The 13,752-nt window shown below is 47.7% G+C and overlaps 1 protein-coding gene across 7 annotated transcripts in view; it reads left to right on the top strand.

Annotated features, from left to right (window-relative positions):
• The window catches only part of USP36 (ubiquitin specific peptidase 36), a 755,622-nt gene that overhangs the window by 58,562 nt on the left and 683,308 nt on the right, over positions 1–13,752 (top strand). For 5 of the 7 annotated variants that reach the window (XM_078653945.1, XM_078653948.1, XM_078653950.1 and 2 more), the window contains 2 exons: positions 652–917; positions 1,060–1,277. In XM_078653945.1, the coding sequence (XP_078510071.1) occupies positions 661–917; positions 1,060–1,277 (475 nt within the window). In that variant the 5' untranslated portion in view covers positions 652–660. Of the gene's footprint in view, positions 1–651; positions 918–1,055; positions 1,278–13,752 lie in introns of all 7 variants that reach the window. The other 2 variants (XM_078653946.1, XM_078653951.1) reach the window with 1 other exon arrangement.

Below are 13,752 nucleotides of genomic sequence, written 5' to 3'. Positions count from 1 at the left end.
GAATCTTCAGGCTGCGTAGCATTTCCAGTTTTTCTGTATTCTTCTCTGGTTCCATAATTGCTCCTATTTGTTCCTAGGTTTAAATATGCTCAGTTTCTTTTCTACAGCTGTTGGCAGAGACCTGATGTGGTTGAAATGTATTTTTATTGACACATCATCCAATCATTATGAAGTGTACCTTTGATTTGTACTTAATTTGGTTTTTCATAATTGAGCATCTGCTCCAATGGTGCTGGTGGAAGCCTTAATGTGTTTTTTTGGCGGTTCATAATCAATCGAATTAGGATCTGTTAATAACATAACTCTCAAACCTGGCTAACTAAAGGAAATGGGATCACCTTAATGGGTGGGACATTTTGAAAAAAACAAAAAGGCAGAATGTTGTTCTCTTCATTCTAGTGCTGAATGAGGTCCCTTTTATGTGATGTACTCTGTCCTTTATTGTCATTGCTGGTTTTGATCACTAAAGACATCATGGTGCATTGACTCGTTAAAATCTTGGAGCATTTTAACTGCTAAAACGCCCTCCTTCTCCACTACCGCAGTTTGTTTTCCGTTGATTGATTACCATGCCTTTTGAAGGAATGTATGTATTTGAGGAGCGGTAGCTCAACTGTATGGTCTGACCCAAGTTCTTATGCACTCCTGCAGTGATGCACCATGCCAATCGTGGACAAGCTGAAAGAGGCCCTGAAGCCGGGTCGGAGGAATTCTGTGGAAGAGAGGGAGCTGGGCAAGCTCCTGGCCTCTTCTGCCAAGAAGATTCTACTGCAGAAAATAGAGTTTGAGCCTGCTAGCAAGAGCTTTTCATACCAGTTGGAATCGCTGAAAAGCAAGTATGTGTTACTGAACCCCAGGTCTCAGAGCACAAACTCCAATATCTGCTCCCAGCCGACTCCCATCAAACGAATAGGTAGGTCAAAAAGCAAAAGCCTTTTGCACAGTATGGAGTCAGTGGTGTTTATGGAAACTGCTTTTGGTGGCTTTTGATCGCAGTGTTATACTGATTTCCCGGTATTGTGTTTTTTTTTGTGTCTCCCCACCCCTCCCACCAGGTAGTGATAATGGGATTGGTGGCTCTCTAGATGGTGTCCCAAGGCCGCAGAAAGTTCTCTTCCCTGTAGAGCGTCTGTCCACAAAATGGGAGCGTATTTCCAGAGTTGGCGCTGGGCTTCACAACCTAGGAAATACCTGCTTCCTGAACTCCACTGTGCAGTGCCTGACCTACACCCCACCTCTTGCCAACTTTTTATTGTCAAAGGAGCATAGCCGGAACTGTGAGTATTCCTAATTTGTATGAAGGTTATTACATTAATGAAGGACATTGATATAGACTTTAAAATAAATATATGTATATGTTATAGCCTAGGCAGACTATTGCTGCAGCTATTTTGAGATTTAGCTTCTTAATTGATGGTTCTACCCCTCATTCATGCAGAGCGTTTTAGAGGTATTAACAAATGGGTGGTATGCAGTAAGTGTAGGGTTGCTACCTTTGCCCACGCCATCAGTCTTTCAGCTCCTCCTGTTTACTCATTAAGTTACTATTTTCTAACCTAGAATTTTTAGTTATAATCATGAAGAATTTACTTTCCCCACCCATTTGTTGGATCCTAAATCACTTTAAGAGGGGAGAAAAATCTCTTCAGAAAAATTTGTAATTGCTCACAGTATTTGTGGTCTTACAATGTAACCACTAAACCAGTTGTATCTTTGGTTTGTTTTATAAGAAGCCAACTACCATAAAAATGAAATTGAATAAGCATGTTCAAATGGGGGTCTTTTGTTGCAGTGAAATTGCACTGGTTTAAGGTTTTATTTTCCCTTACTCGTTGAGGTAAAAAACGTCCTTTAGATTGCAGAGATGTTCTTCCTTATCAGGGATAAACTTGAAAGATTCCAAAAAGCGTTTGAGTATGATGTGCTTGCCAGACTTTAAAACAGAATAAAGCCCAGTTTGGCAGAAAATGTCAAGGTGCGATCAATAGGAGGGTGAAGTAATTTGCTCAGAGAACCAAAGCAGGCGCAAATGTGAGTTTATGAAGGTAAAGCAGTTTTTTTCTCCACCTGAGAAGTTTTAGAGCCCTCTTGATTCCAGAAGGAGCGATCTTAGTCATAAACTCACATTCCCTTTCTTCGCTACAGATATTGAAACATTTGTAATTACATTAATTGGCGGCAACAACCTCTTTCAAGCAGAAACCGTGTTGAATCCTTTTGCATTTTACACCTCTGAGTTTTCTTACTGTCAAGGCCATCAACATTAAAACTGCTGCAAGTCTCAAAACTCACTAAAAGTATGCCTTTACATGTTTACATTTATGAAACCTCAGTTCAATCAAAACATATTGATAAATGTATACCACAGATTGTGAGATTCTTCATTATCCGTGCCACTTTAGAACACCAACGTGGATGGTGATCTAGAGTATCTCATTGGTATGATAGACGTTCAGGACCCTTCTGAGATCAGTAACACTCAAGAAAGATATCATGGTCAAACGTGTTCTCTCATTTTAAGTGGGTCTGTTTTATATTGCATAGAGACGCTATGTTGGATATTGTCCAGCATGTCATTATGCATCAGTGGCAAGTGTGTACCCAGATGAAGGACTTGGGACTCATAAGATTATATTGGCTGGAGAAGAAGCCAAATCAAGGAGGCTATAGGCCGCCAAGACACTTATCTGTCACTTTTGAGATACTAAAGTACTTGAACAAAAACAACATTGATGTTGACACTATTGTCCAGGTCTTCATAAAACAATGATATCCATTTTGTTAAACTAGTTACCACCAATTATACACACTCCTGGATGAGCAGACACTAGAAGCGGAAAGTCCAAGAAACAGACTTCTTTACGAGGGACAGCGAGGGAGGGAGAGAGGGAGAACAAGGGAGGGAGAGTGAGGGAGGGAGGGAGAGCAAGGGAGAGGGAGGGAGAGCGAGCAAGGGAGGGAGGGAGGGAGAGCGAGGGAGGGAGAGAGAGCGAGGGAGGGAGATCGAGCGAGGGAGACAGAGCGAGGGAGATAGGACAGAGAGGGAGACCTCAGAGTGAGGGGGAGGGAACGAGAGAGAGGGAGACCTCAGAGTGAGGGAGACAGAGGGAAGGAGAGAGAGGGAGACCTCAGAGTGAGGGAGACAGAGGGAGGGAGAGCGAGGGAGGGACAGTAAGCGAGGAAGGGAGGGAGAGCGAGAGAGGGAAGGGGAGGGAGGGAGGGAGATCGAGAGAGGGAGATCGAGAGAGGGAGAGCGAGGGAGGGAGAGCGAGGAAGGGAGGGAGAACGAGGGAGACAGAGGGAGGGAGGGAGACAGAGGGAGGGAGGGAGACAGAAGGAGAGAGAGGGAGACATGTTGATAAATGTATACCACAGATTGTGAGATTCTTCATTATCCGTGCCACTTTAGAACACCAACGTGGATGGTGATCTAGAGTATCTCATTGGTATGATAGACGTTCAGGACCCTTCTGAGATCAGTAACACTCAAGAAAGATATCATGGTCAAACGTGTTCTCTCATTTTAAGTGGGTCTGTTTTATATTGCATAGAGACGCTATGTTGGATATTGTCCAGCATGTCATTATGCATCAGTGGCAAGTGTGTACCCAGATGAAGGACTTGGGACTCATAAGATTATATTGGCTGGAGAAGAAGCCAAATCAAGGAGGCTATAGGCCGCCAAGACACTTACCTGTCACTTTTGAGATACTAAAGTACTTGAACAAAAACAACATTGATGTTGACACTATTGTCCAGGTCTTCATAAAACAATGATATCCATTTTTTTAAACTAGTTACCACCAATTATACACACTCCTGGATGAGCAGACACTAGAAGCGGAAAGTCCAAGAAACAGACTTCTTTACGACAGACTCCTGCCAGAATCTATTACTTTTTTTGCTACACAGAGACTTGCATTGTCCGGCTACTACCCTGCCTCCTGACAGGCAAAAAAGGTGATGGGAGGCATGCTTGCAAATAGTCTAGAACACTATCAAGTGTTCTGTGTAGCACTCCAACCTCTCATTTTTCAGCCACAGTGCAGCTCTACAAAGAGACCCTTCGTGTTCAAACCAGTACTGACCCAGCTCCTCATAGGGAACAGTCCATCCTTAAATGTAGGAAAGACCCCACCTCCCTCAATAAGGGAACACAAGCAACCCCAGACCAATGTTGTGCTCGTCAGTGAAGTATAGCTTATATCCTGTAGCATAATGAGCAAGGGGCCCACTCCTGGAATATTCCCATGTAGAGCAGGGAGCTGCTGATAAAAATGCAGCTTCATGATTGCTGCTTTAAAATGTTGCTGCATGTCCGGTGTCATTTATTCCACATATACAAGGGGAGGAGGGGGGAATGAAAGGGAAATCCTACATCTATCCCACCCCTTTTTTTGGGGGGTGGGGGGTCCGTGCTTTTAAGCATCTGCAATATCGTCTTTTGTCTTTTTGCTTATTCTTTACAGCATTGGTAAACTGTCAATGCCTATGAGGGTGTAAGGTTTCAACCAATAGTAGGTTTGTGCTGGATGTCATGTGGAGGGGGCAAATAAAATTGATTCACAGCTAGACAGCACTAGTAAGGCAACATTTAATTTATTGATGAAAGGATCTTCTTTTAATTATTGGATGATTTCCCCCCAGTTTGGTTTAATAGACGCAAACAGACTCCCAGTTTGTACTATCACACCAGCTAATAATTTGTTAAAAAAGTTAGGTTGGGACAAGTACCCCAGATGCCAGCCAGGAACGTAAGTGCATTGTATGGTTGTGCTAGAGCAGGGGTACTCTTAGTACGGCCCGCGGGCCGGTGGCGGCCCGGCAAGCCTTCCCTGGCGGCCCGCGGACCTTGCAGACATCTACCCCAGTTTTTTTTTTTTTAAGAGTGTCTGCAACCAGAGCACAACTCAGACTCTGCTGCTCTGTGGGGGCCGGGTGATTCCTGCCATAGTCAGAGTGGGGCTGCACGGGCGCTGAGAGGTGAACAAAGCCTCATTAATATGCCAACGGTCTTCTAAAGACCTGTGAAGTGCTTGGGTGCCGCTGTGTGTGTGCGCCTGGAAGCTGTCACAGCCCGGGCACACACAGGCAGGGTGAGGAGGGAGAGGGAGGGAGAGCAAGCGAGGGAGTGAGGGAGGGAGAGCAAGCGAGGAAGCGAGGGAGAGTGAGGGAGGGAGAGGGAGGGAGAGCAAGCGTGGGAGAGGGAGGGAGGGAGAGCAAGGGAGGGAGGAGAGCAAGCGAGGGAGAGCGAGGGAGGGGGAGCAAGGGAAGGAGAGCGAGGGTGAGTGAGGGAGAGCGAGGGAGAGGGAGGGAGGGAGAGCAAGCAAGGGAGGGAGAGCAAGCGAGGGAGCGATAGAGCGAGGGAGAGCGAAGGAGGAGAGCAAGTGAGGGAGAGCGAAGGAGGAGAGCAAGTGAGGGAGAGCAAGTGAGGGAGAGCAAGTGAGGGAGAGCAAGTGAGGGAGAGCAAGTGAGGGAGAGCAAGTGAGGGAGAGCAAGTGAGGGAGAGCAAGTGAGGGAGAGCAAGTGAGGGAGAGCAAGTGAGGGAGAGCAAGAGAGGGAGAGCAAGAGAGGGAGAGCAAGCGAGGGAGGGAGAGCAAGGGAGGGGGAGGGGGAGGGAGAGGGAGCGCGAGGATGAGCGAGGGAGGGAGAGCGAGGGAGAGAGGGAGAACAAGGGAGAGTGAGCGAGGGAGGGAGAGCAAGGGGGAGGGAGAGGGAGGGAGAGAGGGAGAACAAGGGAGAGTGAGCGAGGGAGGGAGAGCAAGGGGGAGGGAGAGGGAGGGAGAGCGAGCGAGGGAGGGAGAGAGAGCGAGGGAGGGAGAGAGAGCGAGGGAGGGAGATCGAGTGAGGGAGACAGAGCGAGGGAGATAGGAGAGAGAGGGAGACCTCAGAGTGAGGGGGAGGGAACGAGAGAGAGGGAGACCTCAGAGTGAGGGAGACCTCAGAATGAGGGAGACAGAGGGAGGGAGAGCGAGGGAGGGACAGTAAGCGAGGAAGGGAGGGAGAGCGAGGGAGGGAAGGAGAGCGAGGGAGGGAGAGCGAGGGAGGGAGAGCGAGGGAGGGAGACAGAGCGAGGGAGGGAGACAGAGCGAGGGAGGGAGACAGAGCGAGGGAGGGAGACAGAAAGAGAGAGAGGGAGACCTCAGAAAGAGGGAGACCTCAGGGGGAGGTGAGGAGAGAGAGGGAGAACTCGGAGTGAGGGGGAGGGAAGGAGAGAGAGGGAGACCTCAGAGTGAGGGATACCTCAAAGTGAGGGAGAGGGAAGGAGAGAGAGGGAGGCAGAGGGAATGAGGGAGTGGGAAGGAGAGAGAGAGGGAAGGAGGGAGAGGGAAGGAGAGAGAGGGAGAACTCAGAGTGAGGGAGAGGGAAGGAGAGAGAGGGAGACCTCAGAGTGAGGGAGACCTCAAAGTGAGGGAGAGGGAAGGAGAGAGAGGGAGGCAGAGGGAATGAGGGAGTGGGAAGGAGAGACAGAGGGAGACAGAGGGAAGGAGGGAGAGGGAAGGAGAGAGAGGGAAATAGAGTGAGGGAGAGGGAAATAGAGTGAGGGAGAGGGAAATAGAGTGAGGGAGAAGGAAACAAAGAGAGAGAGACAGAGAGAGAGAGTGAGACAGTCAGGGTGAGTGAGACAGGAAGAGAGGGAGAGAGGGAGAGGGAGGGAGAGAGAGGTAGAGAGAGAGAGAGGGAGGGAGGGAGAGAGAGGGAGGGAGAGGTAGAAAGGGAGGGAGAGAGGGAGAGAGATGTGTGTATGCCGGGTCTGGTGGCTCAGTGGACGAAGGCGTCCGCTGCAGGGACCTGTGATCAACCTCATGGTCACAGTTTATTTTTGCTCTAGCCCCGTCCCCTTCCCCACTGACCCCGCCCCCACCGGTGCGGACCTCGGACACAAACCACACTGTAAATTTGGCCCCCAAGAGAAAGTTTGTGAGTACCCATGTGCTAGAGAGATGAATGTTAGTGTACAGCAGTGATGCCCATACATGATTACACCAAAGAAGGAAAGACTAGAATGAGCTGGCAAACCGCAATGTACTGTTAAATAAATGGGATCACAAGAGGGCAGTGTTTATCTGATCATTACCGTTCCACTTTTTCACCTTAAATTTGATTTAGACTGCAGAGGAGAAAAAATATTTTTCGACTTTCTCTGGACCTGCATGTCTTCTGCATGAATGTGTGTATTGAATTAGTAGATGTTGCTTCTCTCTATATGAATGTGTGCATTTATCTATAATAGAGTTCCTGTGTGCATGGTTGTTGTGGGGTGCTCTGGGTCGTACATGTATCATGAAGTTTTGAATTTGCTCCAAACTTTGTAAACTGCAGCCTATTTTTAAATCTTTTTATTAGTTTTCTCCTTATACCAAGACAATACAGTCAAACAAAACACACAGATTTTTCTCAAGGCAATCATGTATAATCGTCATCAAGCCATTATTTTTAGGTCGAGCTGGCGTGGACTGCGCACATGCGCAGTCTCGCTCGCAAGATTTAATGATTTAGAGTGGCTTTCACTAGCGGGCTTTAAACCCCACCCCTCTTTCCCATTGGCTGGCGTCCTCGTTTATGCTAAACGATGTCCAGCCATTGGTAAAGAGGTATTGATGACGTACACTTTTCTCCTTTTCGGCTGTCCCACTTGGACGGACTGCCCTGGCTTCCTGCTGGCGTAAAAGGTTTGTTATCTTTATGGGGCGAAATACATGGCCCCATAAAGATAACAAACCTTTTGCGCCACAAGGAAAGCAGGCCGAGGCCGTCCAAGTGGGATGGCAGAAGAGGCTGTGTCATGGTGAGCGCTTGTTTGTTTGCTGTCATTGGTGGTTCCGCTTTATCTGTGAGAGAAGAGCAACAGTTCCCGTCTTTGTCCCAATTACCAGTCACACCCATCACTGCTTGAAAACGGCAGCAGCGCTTTCAATGCAGCCCAGTTTGCTTCACGGGCGAGGAGAAGCCTGCTTTGCTGCATGTTGTTTTCGCACAGGCGGAGCGGCTAAATATAGCGCAGGATTATCTTAATACTATAAACAGCCAGTATGCATTCATCACTGTCTCACTGCCAGGGGAAGGAAAGCGGAACTTGCACACTAAACACAGGTATGTGAGGGGAAGGAGAGCGGAACGTGCACAGTAAACACAGGTATGTGAGCTCTGCGGCTGATAGCAAATTCTGAGCCTCGCTGGTTGCTTGAACAAGAGTTTTATAACCTTCCAACTTGCTTTACTCCAGCATTGTATTTGACCTGCCTGATTTTGCTATTATGTTTTGTGAATTTCAGCACAATTGCGTTTTGTGCATCTTACTCCCAGGGTCTCACAGCTCATGGCGAGCGCTGGTTTATTTTTAAATCTCACTTTCATCTTCTTAAACGCTGGCATATATGTATTGGATAGCGCCTAGCGTCAGGAGGCAGGCATGCGTGATGCATGTGACGTCATTGCTTTACAGACTACAGCCCCCCGGTTTCAAGGTGGGCAGTTTACTCACTCGGCATGTCTTATTCCTAGTAAGCACGTAAAACATGCCAAACAGCCTTCAGCCTATTTCTGAAATAGTAGACAATGGCACATCAAGTCAATTCAGTTTCTGTCGTCTCTTTGACGTAAAGTTCTAACAGCCGCACGTTTTATACGACCAGTGCTCTAAAGGCTATTAGCTTTCTGGCAGGACCCACAATTCATCTTGATTCCATTAAGCCGCTATAAACTATAAATGCGTGTGTAATGTAAATGGCAAGCGGGCCCAGGTCGTAGCTAGATCGCAGACGATTACAAAGCGGCACGTCCCAGGGTCTATTGTGGCTGGCGAACCCAGCACTCCGCGTGAGTCAGAGAACCATGGCTGTCCACACTTTGAGAACAACAATGCGATAAGATAATGGAATAAAAGCAAAGCGGCTGAATTTAAACCATAGCTGATAGAAAGACAATGTAGGAGAGAGACTGTTAAAGTTGTAACTGCACCAAACACGTCACAAGAATTTGCTGGCAAATTAGAGTGGTTTGCAGAAAAGTCCAAAGTATTGATGTAAATGTAAAAGTGGCTGTTTGCGCCAATTATTTCGGTTGTGATTAATTTTTCACAATGCAAAAACTATGCGTCATTAACTTTCCTTGAGACTGTGCTAAATTGTCCTACTAGCGTGGCTCATTACCGCTTCATACATACGCTGCATGCCTTGCCTTCAACACCCAGAATGCTTTCTCTTGTCAATCAGTCTCAATCGTGCACAATTAGTTCCAGGAGGAGCCTTCTGATACGCGGGCCTCAGGCTTGATTGCGTTGAGTGCTGGGTATTTCCTGAGTTTATGGATCGAGTACGTCAGTGGCACTAAAACTGTTTCCCTTCACCACAACTTATATATTTTTTTCTCAGTCTAAGCCATTTCATGTTATTGCTGTCAGTTGTGTAAAAATTCCGAGAAGACTTTTTGGTTCAGTGTGTTGATCTTTGATGCCAAAGCAATTCTCTGAAACATCGCCTGTCAACATTCTATTCCTTACGTAATTACCATTGATGGTAAAGAAAACAAATGATGTGTACTCCGATTTACCTTCTGGACGGACTGCTAATGGGACTGCCTTCCTCCTACTGCTTCTCCCACACTCTTCATAGCAAAGTCAAGAAATGCACTCCATGGAATAAGAAACGTCAGAAATTACACCCATTTGAGCTATGAGAAACTCTACGAAGATCTTGAAACTGGTGCAAAGCTACTCTATGGGGAGTCAAAACTGCTACTTGACAAAACCCAGATCTCTCTCCCGCGGGAACATTAATCATCAGTTGACTTTGATGTTTTTGTTGCATGAAAAGTGCTGGACCCACAAGTAACACTACAGTAGGAGCTTATGCACCCATAAGTTATGTCTAAGCACTACATCGCCCAGCTCAGCCACAGGTGCGGCTGAACTACAGGTAATAAAAGGACATCTGGCAGATTATCGGTGAAACTATAGAATTGTTGCGAAATGTTTAAAATGCGATTGTCAGATATTCCTTTTTATGACGAGCACATGCTGATGAGCTTTGCGCGGGTCAACAGGGAGTAAAAGACATTGACACTTACAGCGCCATTACTTGATTAATGCTTCACGAAGGGGGAAAAACCAATAACATTTTCAATGCCAATAGCTCAAAACTATACCATTGCGAGACCTATTTCATTGTAAATGCTTGTTGAGTTTGGGGGGTGGGATCTGGGGACCCGAATTCTTCCCTGTTGTCCCCACCACTGTGTGACCCTCGCTGCCCCCCCCACCCAGTTTGCCTTGTGCATTCCCTGCTGAAGTTGTCCCCGCGACTGTTCCCTCCCAAGCTAGGATATGAGAGGCCTGCCAGTGTCCCCACATTTTCTAAAACTTCCTCAGGCACCCCCTCGCCTTGTAGACCACTCTTTCTGCCTCTATGCAGTGCACCATGCAAATATTCCCCTGTCTCTTTCTGGGACGGCTGGTACTCCCCCCTCCCCCTCCACCCCCTCACCTCCCACCCCTTTTGGTAGCTATGTCCCTTTTTGTTATGCAAAAACTGAGGGTGCAGAGTACAAGTTGTTGTCTAGTGAGGTCTTCATCCTGGTAATTCCCAGTAGTAAGAAATGTGCCATAAAGGAGACTTCAGTTTCCAGGACTTGTGTGAGCTCTGCCACCACCTCCCTCCTGTACGTCTGTTAATTTGGACATGACCACTTAATATGTTGTTGGGGTCTGTGCCCTATCCATAGTATGCGCTTGTGATCTAGTGTAGTACAACCAATTAAGAACCTTAAGTTGTAAAGCCACAGTCTAACCTTTATCGCCCCTTCCTGTGGATGCATCTGGGTTGCTTCCCAATCGGTGTGTTCCACGGGGCTTATGTGCCTTTGCGACTTGTATCTCAATGGACCAACGTTATCCGGTGGAAGGTGCGATAGAAAGTGATAACTTTTATGGGCATTTCCTCCTGAGGTAGTCTATTTTCCAGGGGGTTAATGTCTTTCATATTGTCCTAGGGCATGCTCTCCGCTTGAGCATGACGCATTTGGATTATATATATATATATAGTGCACATGAGATTTGACCTCCATGATCGAGCTCCGTAATCTAGACAAATCTGTGTGCGAAGCATCTCTTGTTGACCAACTGGAGTTGGGACGCCCAGTAATATGTCCTCCGGCCAGGCAGTGAGATACCGCCCCTATACAAGGTTCGTAGGTCAATGCTCTGGGTGCCTCCATCCCAGAGCAGTATCTAGAGTGTACCATTGACTAATAACACATTTTTCTGGCACAGACCAGGGTGTGTTTTGAAGAACATACAGACATTTGGTCTGGGTGATCATCTTAAATAAATCTGCCCTACCCATAATGGAGAGCGGTAGCCTCCTCCAGTGGCTAACATCTTGTCTAAAGGGCTGGTAGACCACTTCCACGTTCCTACCGAGTAACTCCCATTGGTAGGGCCGAATGTTGATTCCCAAGTAGCGGAGACTCTCTATGGTGGTCACTATCTAAGCTGGGATCACTATCTCTGTGGTCCATGCGCCCAGTTGATACAGCACCGACTTATCCCAGTTAATTTTGTATTTGCATATTTCTCAAATTTATGAAACACCAACTGGAAGGATGGATACCACCGGATCAGTAAGATACAATAATATGTTGTCCACGTAAATGGAGATCTTCTCCAGCTCCCCCAAGACCTCCGCGAAGCCCATTGCATCATCTCTGAGCCTTAGCCAGCAGGCCATGGGCTCTAGGCACAACGCAAATAGGAGCGGATATAGGGGGCACCCCTGGCTAGTCCATCTCTCCAATCTAAATTCCACTGTGAAGGTGACATTCACCTTAACTCTTGCCACTGGGTTATGACATAGGAGGCTCATCCATTGGTAAAACTCTCCCATTTTGGCCAGGACATGTATGCTTTCTCTGCATCCATAGACATGTTTTTTTCCAGAGTTTTATATAGCGCGAACTAGACCCAAACCGAATCGGGTATCCGAGCGCTTTACATAGCACCAGTTACGTTACATGTTACGTTACATGTGGACACACATTCATTTATAGGCACGGGGAGATTAAGTGATTTGCCCAGAATCACAGGAGGTTTTGGTGTTGTTACCGAGACTCAAACCCAGTTCTCCAGGTCCAAGGTCGAGCGCCCTAGCCGTTAGGCCAAGTCCTCTCCCCAATTGATTGAAAGTGGGAGTGTCGTATTGCGTATGTGGTCTAACCAGCATTTCAGGCGTATAAGATTTTGTCTTGCTGTTCTGCGTTGTATGAACCTAGTTTGATCCCATGAACCACCCTGAATGACTTTTGCCAGTCTGAATGCTAGTGCTTTGGCCAGGATCTTTCCTTCTGTGTTTGGAAGAGAGATCGGCCTATAACAGGAGCAACTGATGCTCTGCTTCCCAGCCTTGGGCAGTACTGCGATTGTTGCTGTACGTAGGTCTAGAGGGAGCTCCCCACCCCTCCAAAAGCCCTTGTGAGCATGGAGAAAACATGAGGACCTCTTATCAATTTTTTTTAGGTCTCGCACACCTAGCGTTGCAGGGCGCATTGGCTACTCACTCTGCGAGGCGTATTGTAGTGGGCTAGGTTTTAGAAGTGGGGTGGAAGGCCCGCCCCCATTTTTCATTGGCTGGCCTCATTGTGTATGCTAAATGCTGGCCTCCGATTGAAAATGAGACTTCTTAGTCCCTCCTTGTTATCGCCCTGTCTCCTTTAGGGACCGCCCCTCAGGACTGGATGATTTACTTGCGGCGTTATACTGTCTCCTTTATTAGTCCGTAAGCACTATTTTTTTTCATTAGACTTTGGCAATGGCTGCCAGCAGACGTGAATCCGCGTGCACAGACAGGCAGGAAACTGAGCCCAAGAGCAGTGGCATCCCTTCAGTGTGCAGATGTCGATTCAAACCTAGACTAGTATCCTGCAGCTGGAAACAGTGATGCAAATTCTGAATAATACATAAAGCCGCCCTCACTCCAAGAAAGCGTTGTGCTGAGTGTTGGCTTTTACTTGGCAAGGCTCGTCAGTCTTGCCACTGAACACACATCCATTCCCCGAACCGGGACTTGACCCTTCTTCTGAGGGCACCAGTCCCCTGGGCCATGCACTGGCTGTACAACACTTGCATTTCATGACCTGCTGTGGCCCCCATGAGGTCTTTTCCACGACAAACAAAAGACAGCGCTCTCAGACTGGCCCCCCAGCAGCAGGAGTCAGCCCACCAGAGACACCAGGAGATCCCGCCTCATGTTCGGTGGCCAGCGGCTTATGTCGCTCACTGCAGAATGGTCGGAGCGGGGGCGGTGCCCCCGAGGAGGGCAACATGCGTTCGGGGAGCACGGTTGTAATTAACAACCTCTATTTAGTTCTGCGCTGTGCGGTCATTCATAGTGGGGGCTGGCGCGAGAATGCCTTGTAAAGAATGCGAGCTGGAGGTGCCAGAGCGCTTCCCGGTACCCCAGCAACAATACCGCCATGATCGGGTGCGGGTTTGGGAGCGGCACAGCAGTCACTCACCGTAGAGGCCTAATGTGCTAGTGTCGGCGCTGGGGGCTGCTATCAATGCACACTGAGCACACATAGTTAGGCAGCTTTTTTCAGTAAAGGCTAGAGCAGCCGATTTTAGAACTGGCTACTTAAACCAAAAATATTACGGTTTTGTATTAACTAGTAAAGTTCCCATGATGCACTGGGCCAGGGCCAGACTAATTTGCATGTAGCCAGGTTCTGAACTGGGATGGTGCAGTGAGCTAAAAAACG

The sequence above is a fragment of the Lissotriton helveticus genome, chromosome 7, assembly GCF_964261635.1.
Source record: "Lissotriton helveticus chromosome 7, aLisHel1.1, whole genome shotgun sequence".
NCBI lineage: Eukaryota > Metazoa > Chordata > Amphibia > Caudata > Salamandridae > Lissotriton > Lissotriton helveticus.
This window is presented reverse-complemented; position numbering and strand designations above follow the sequence as displayed.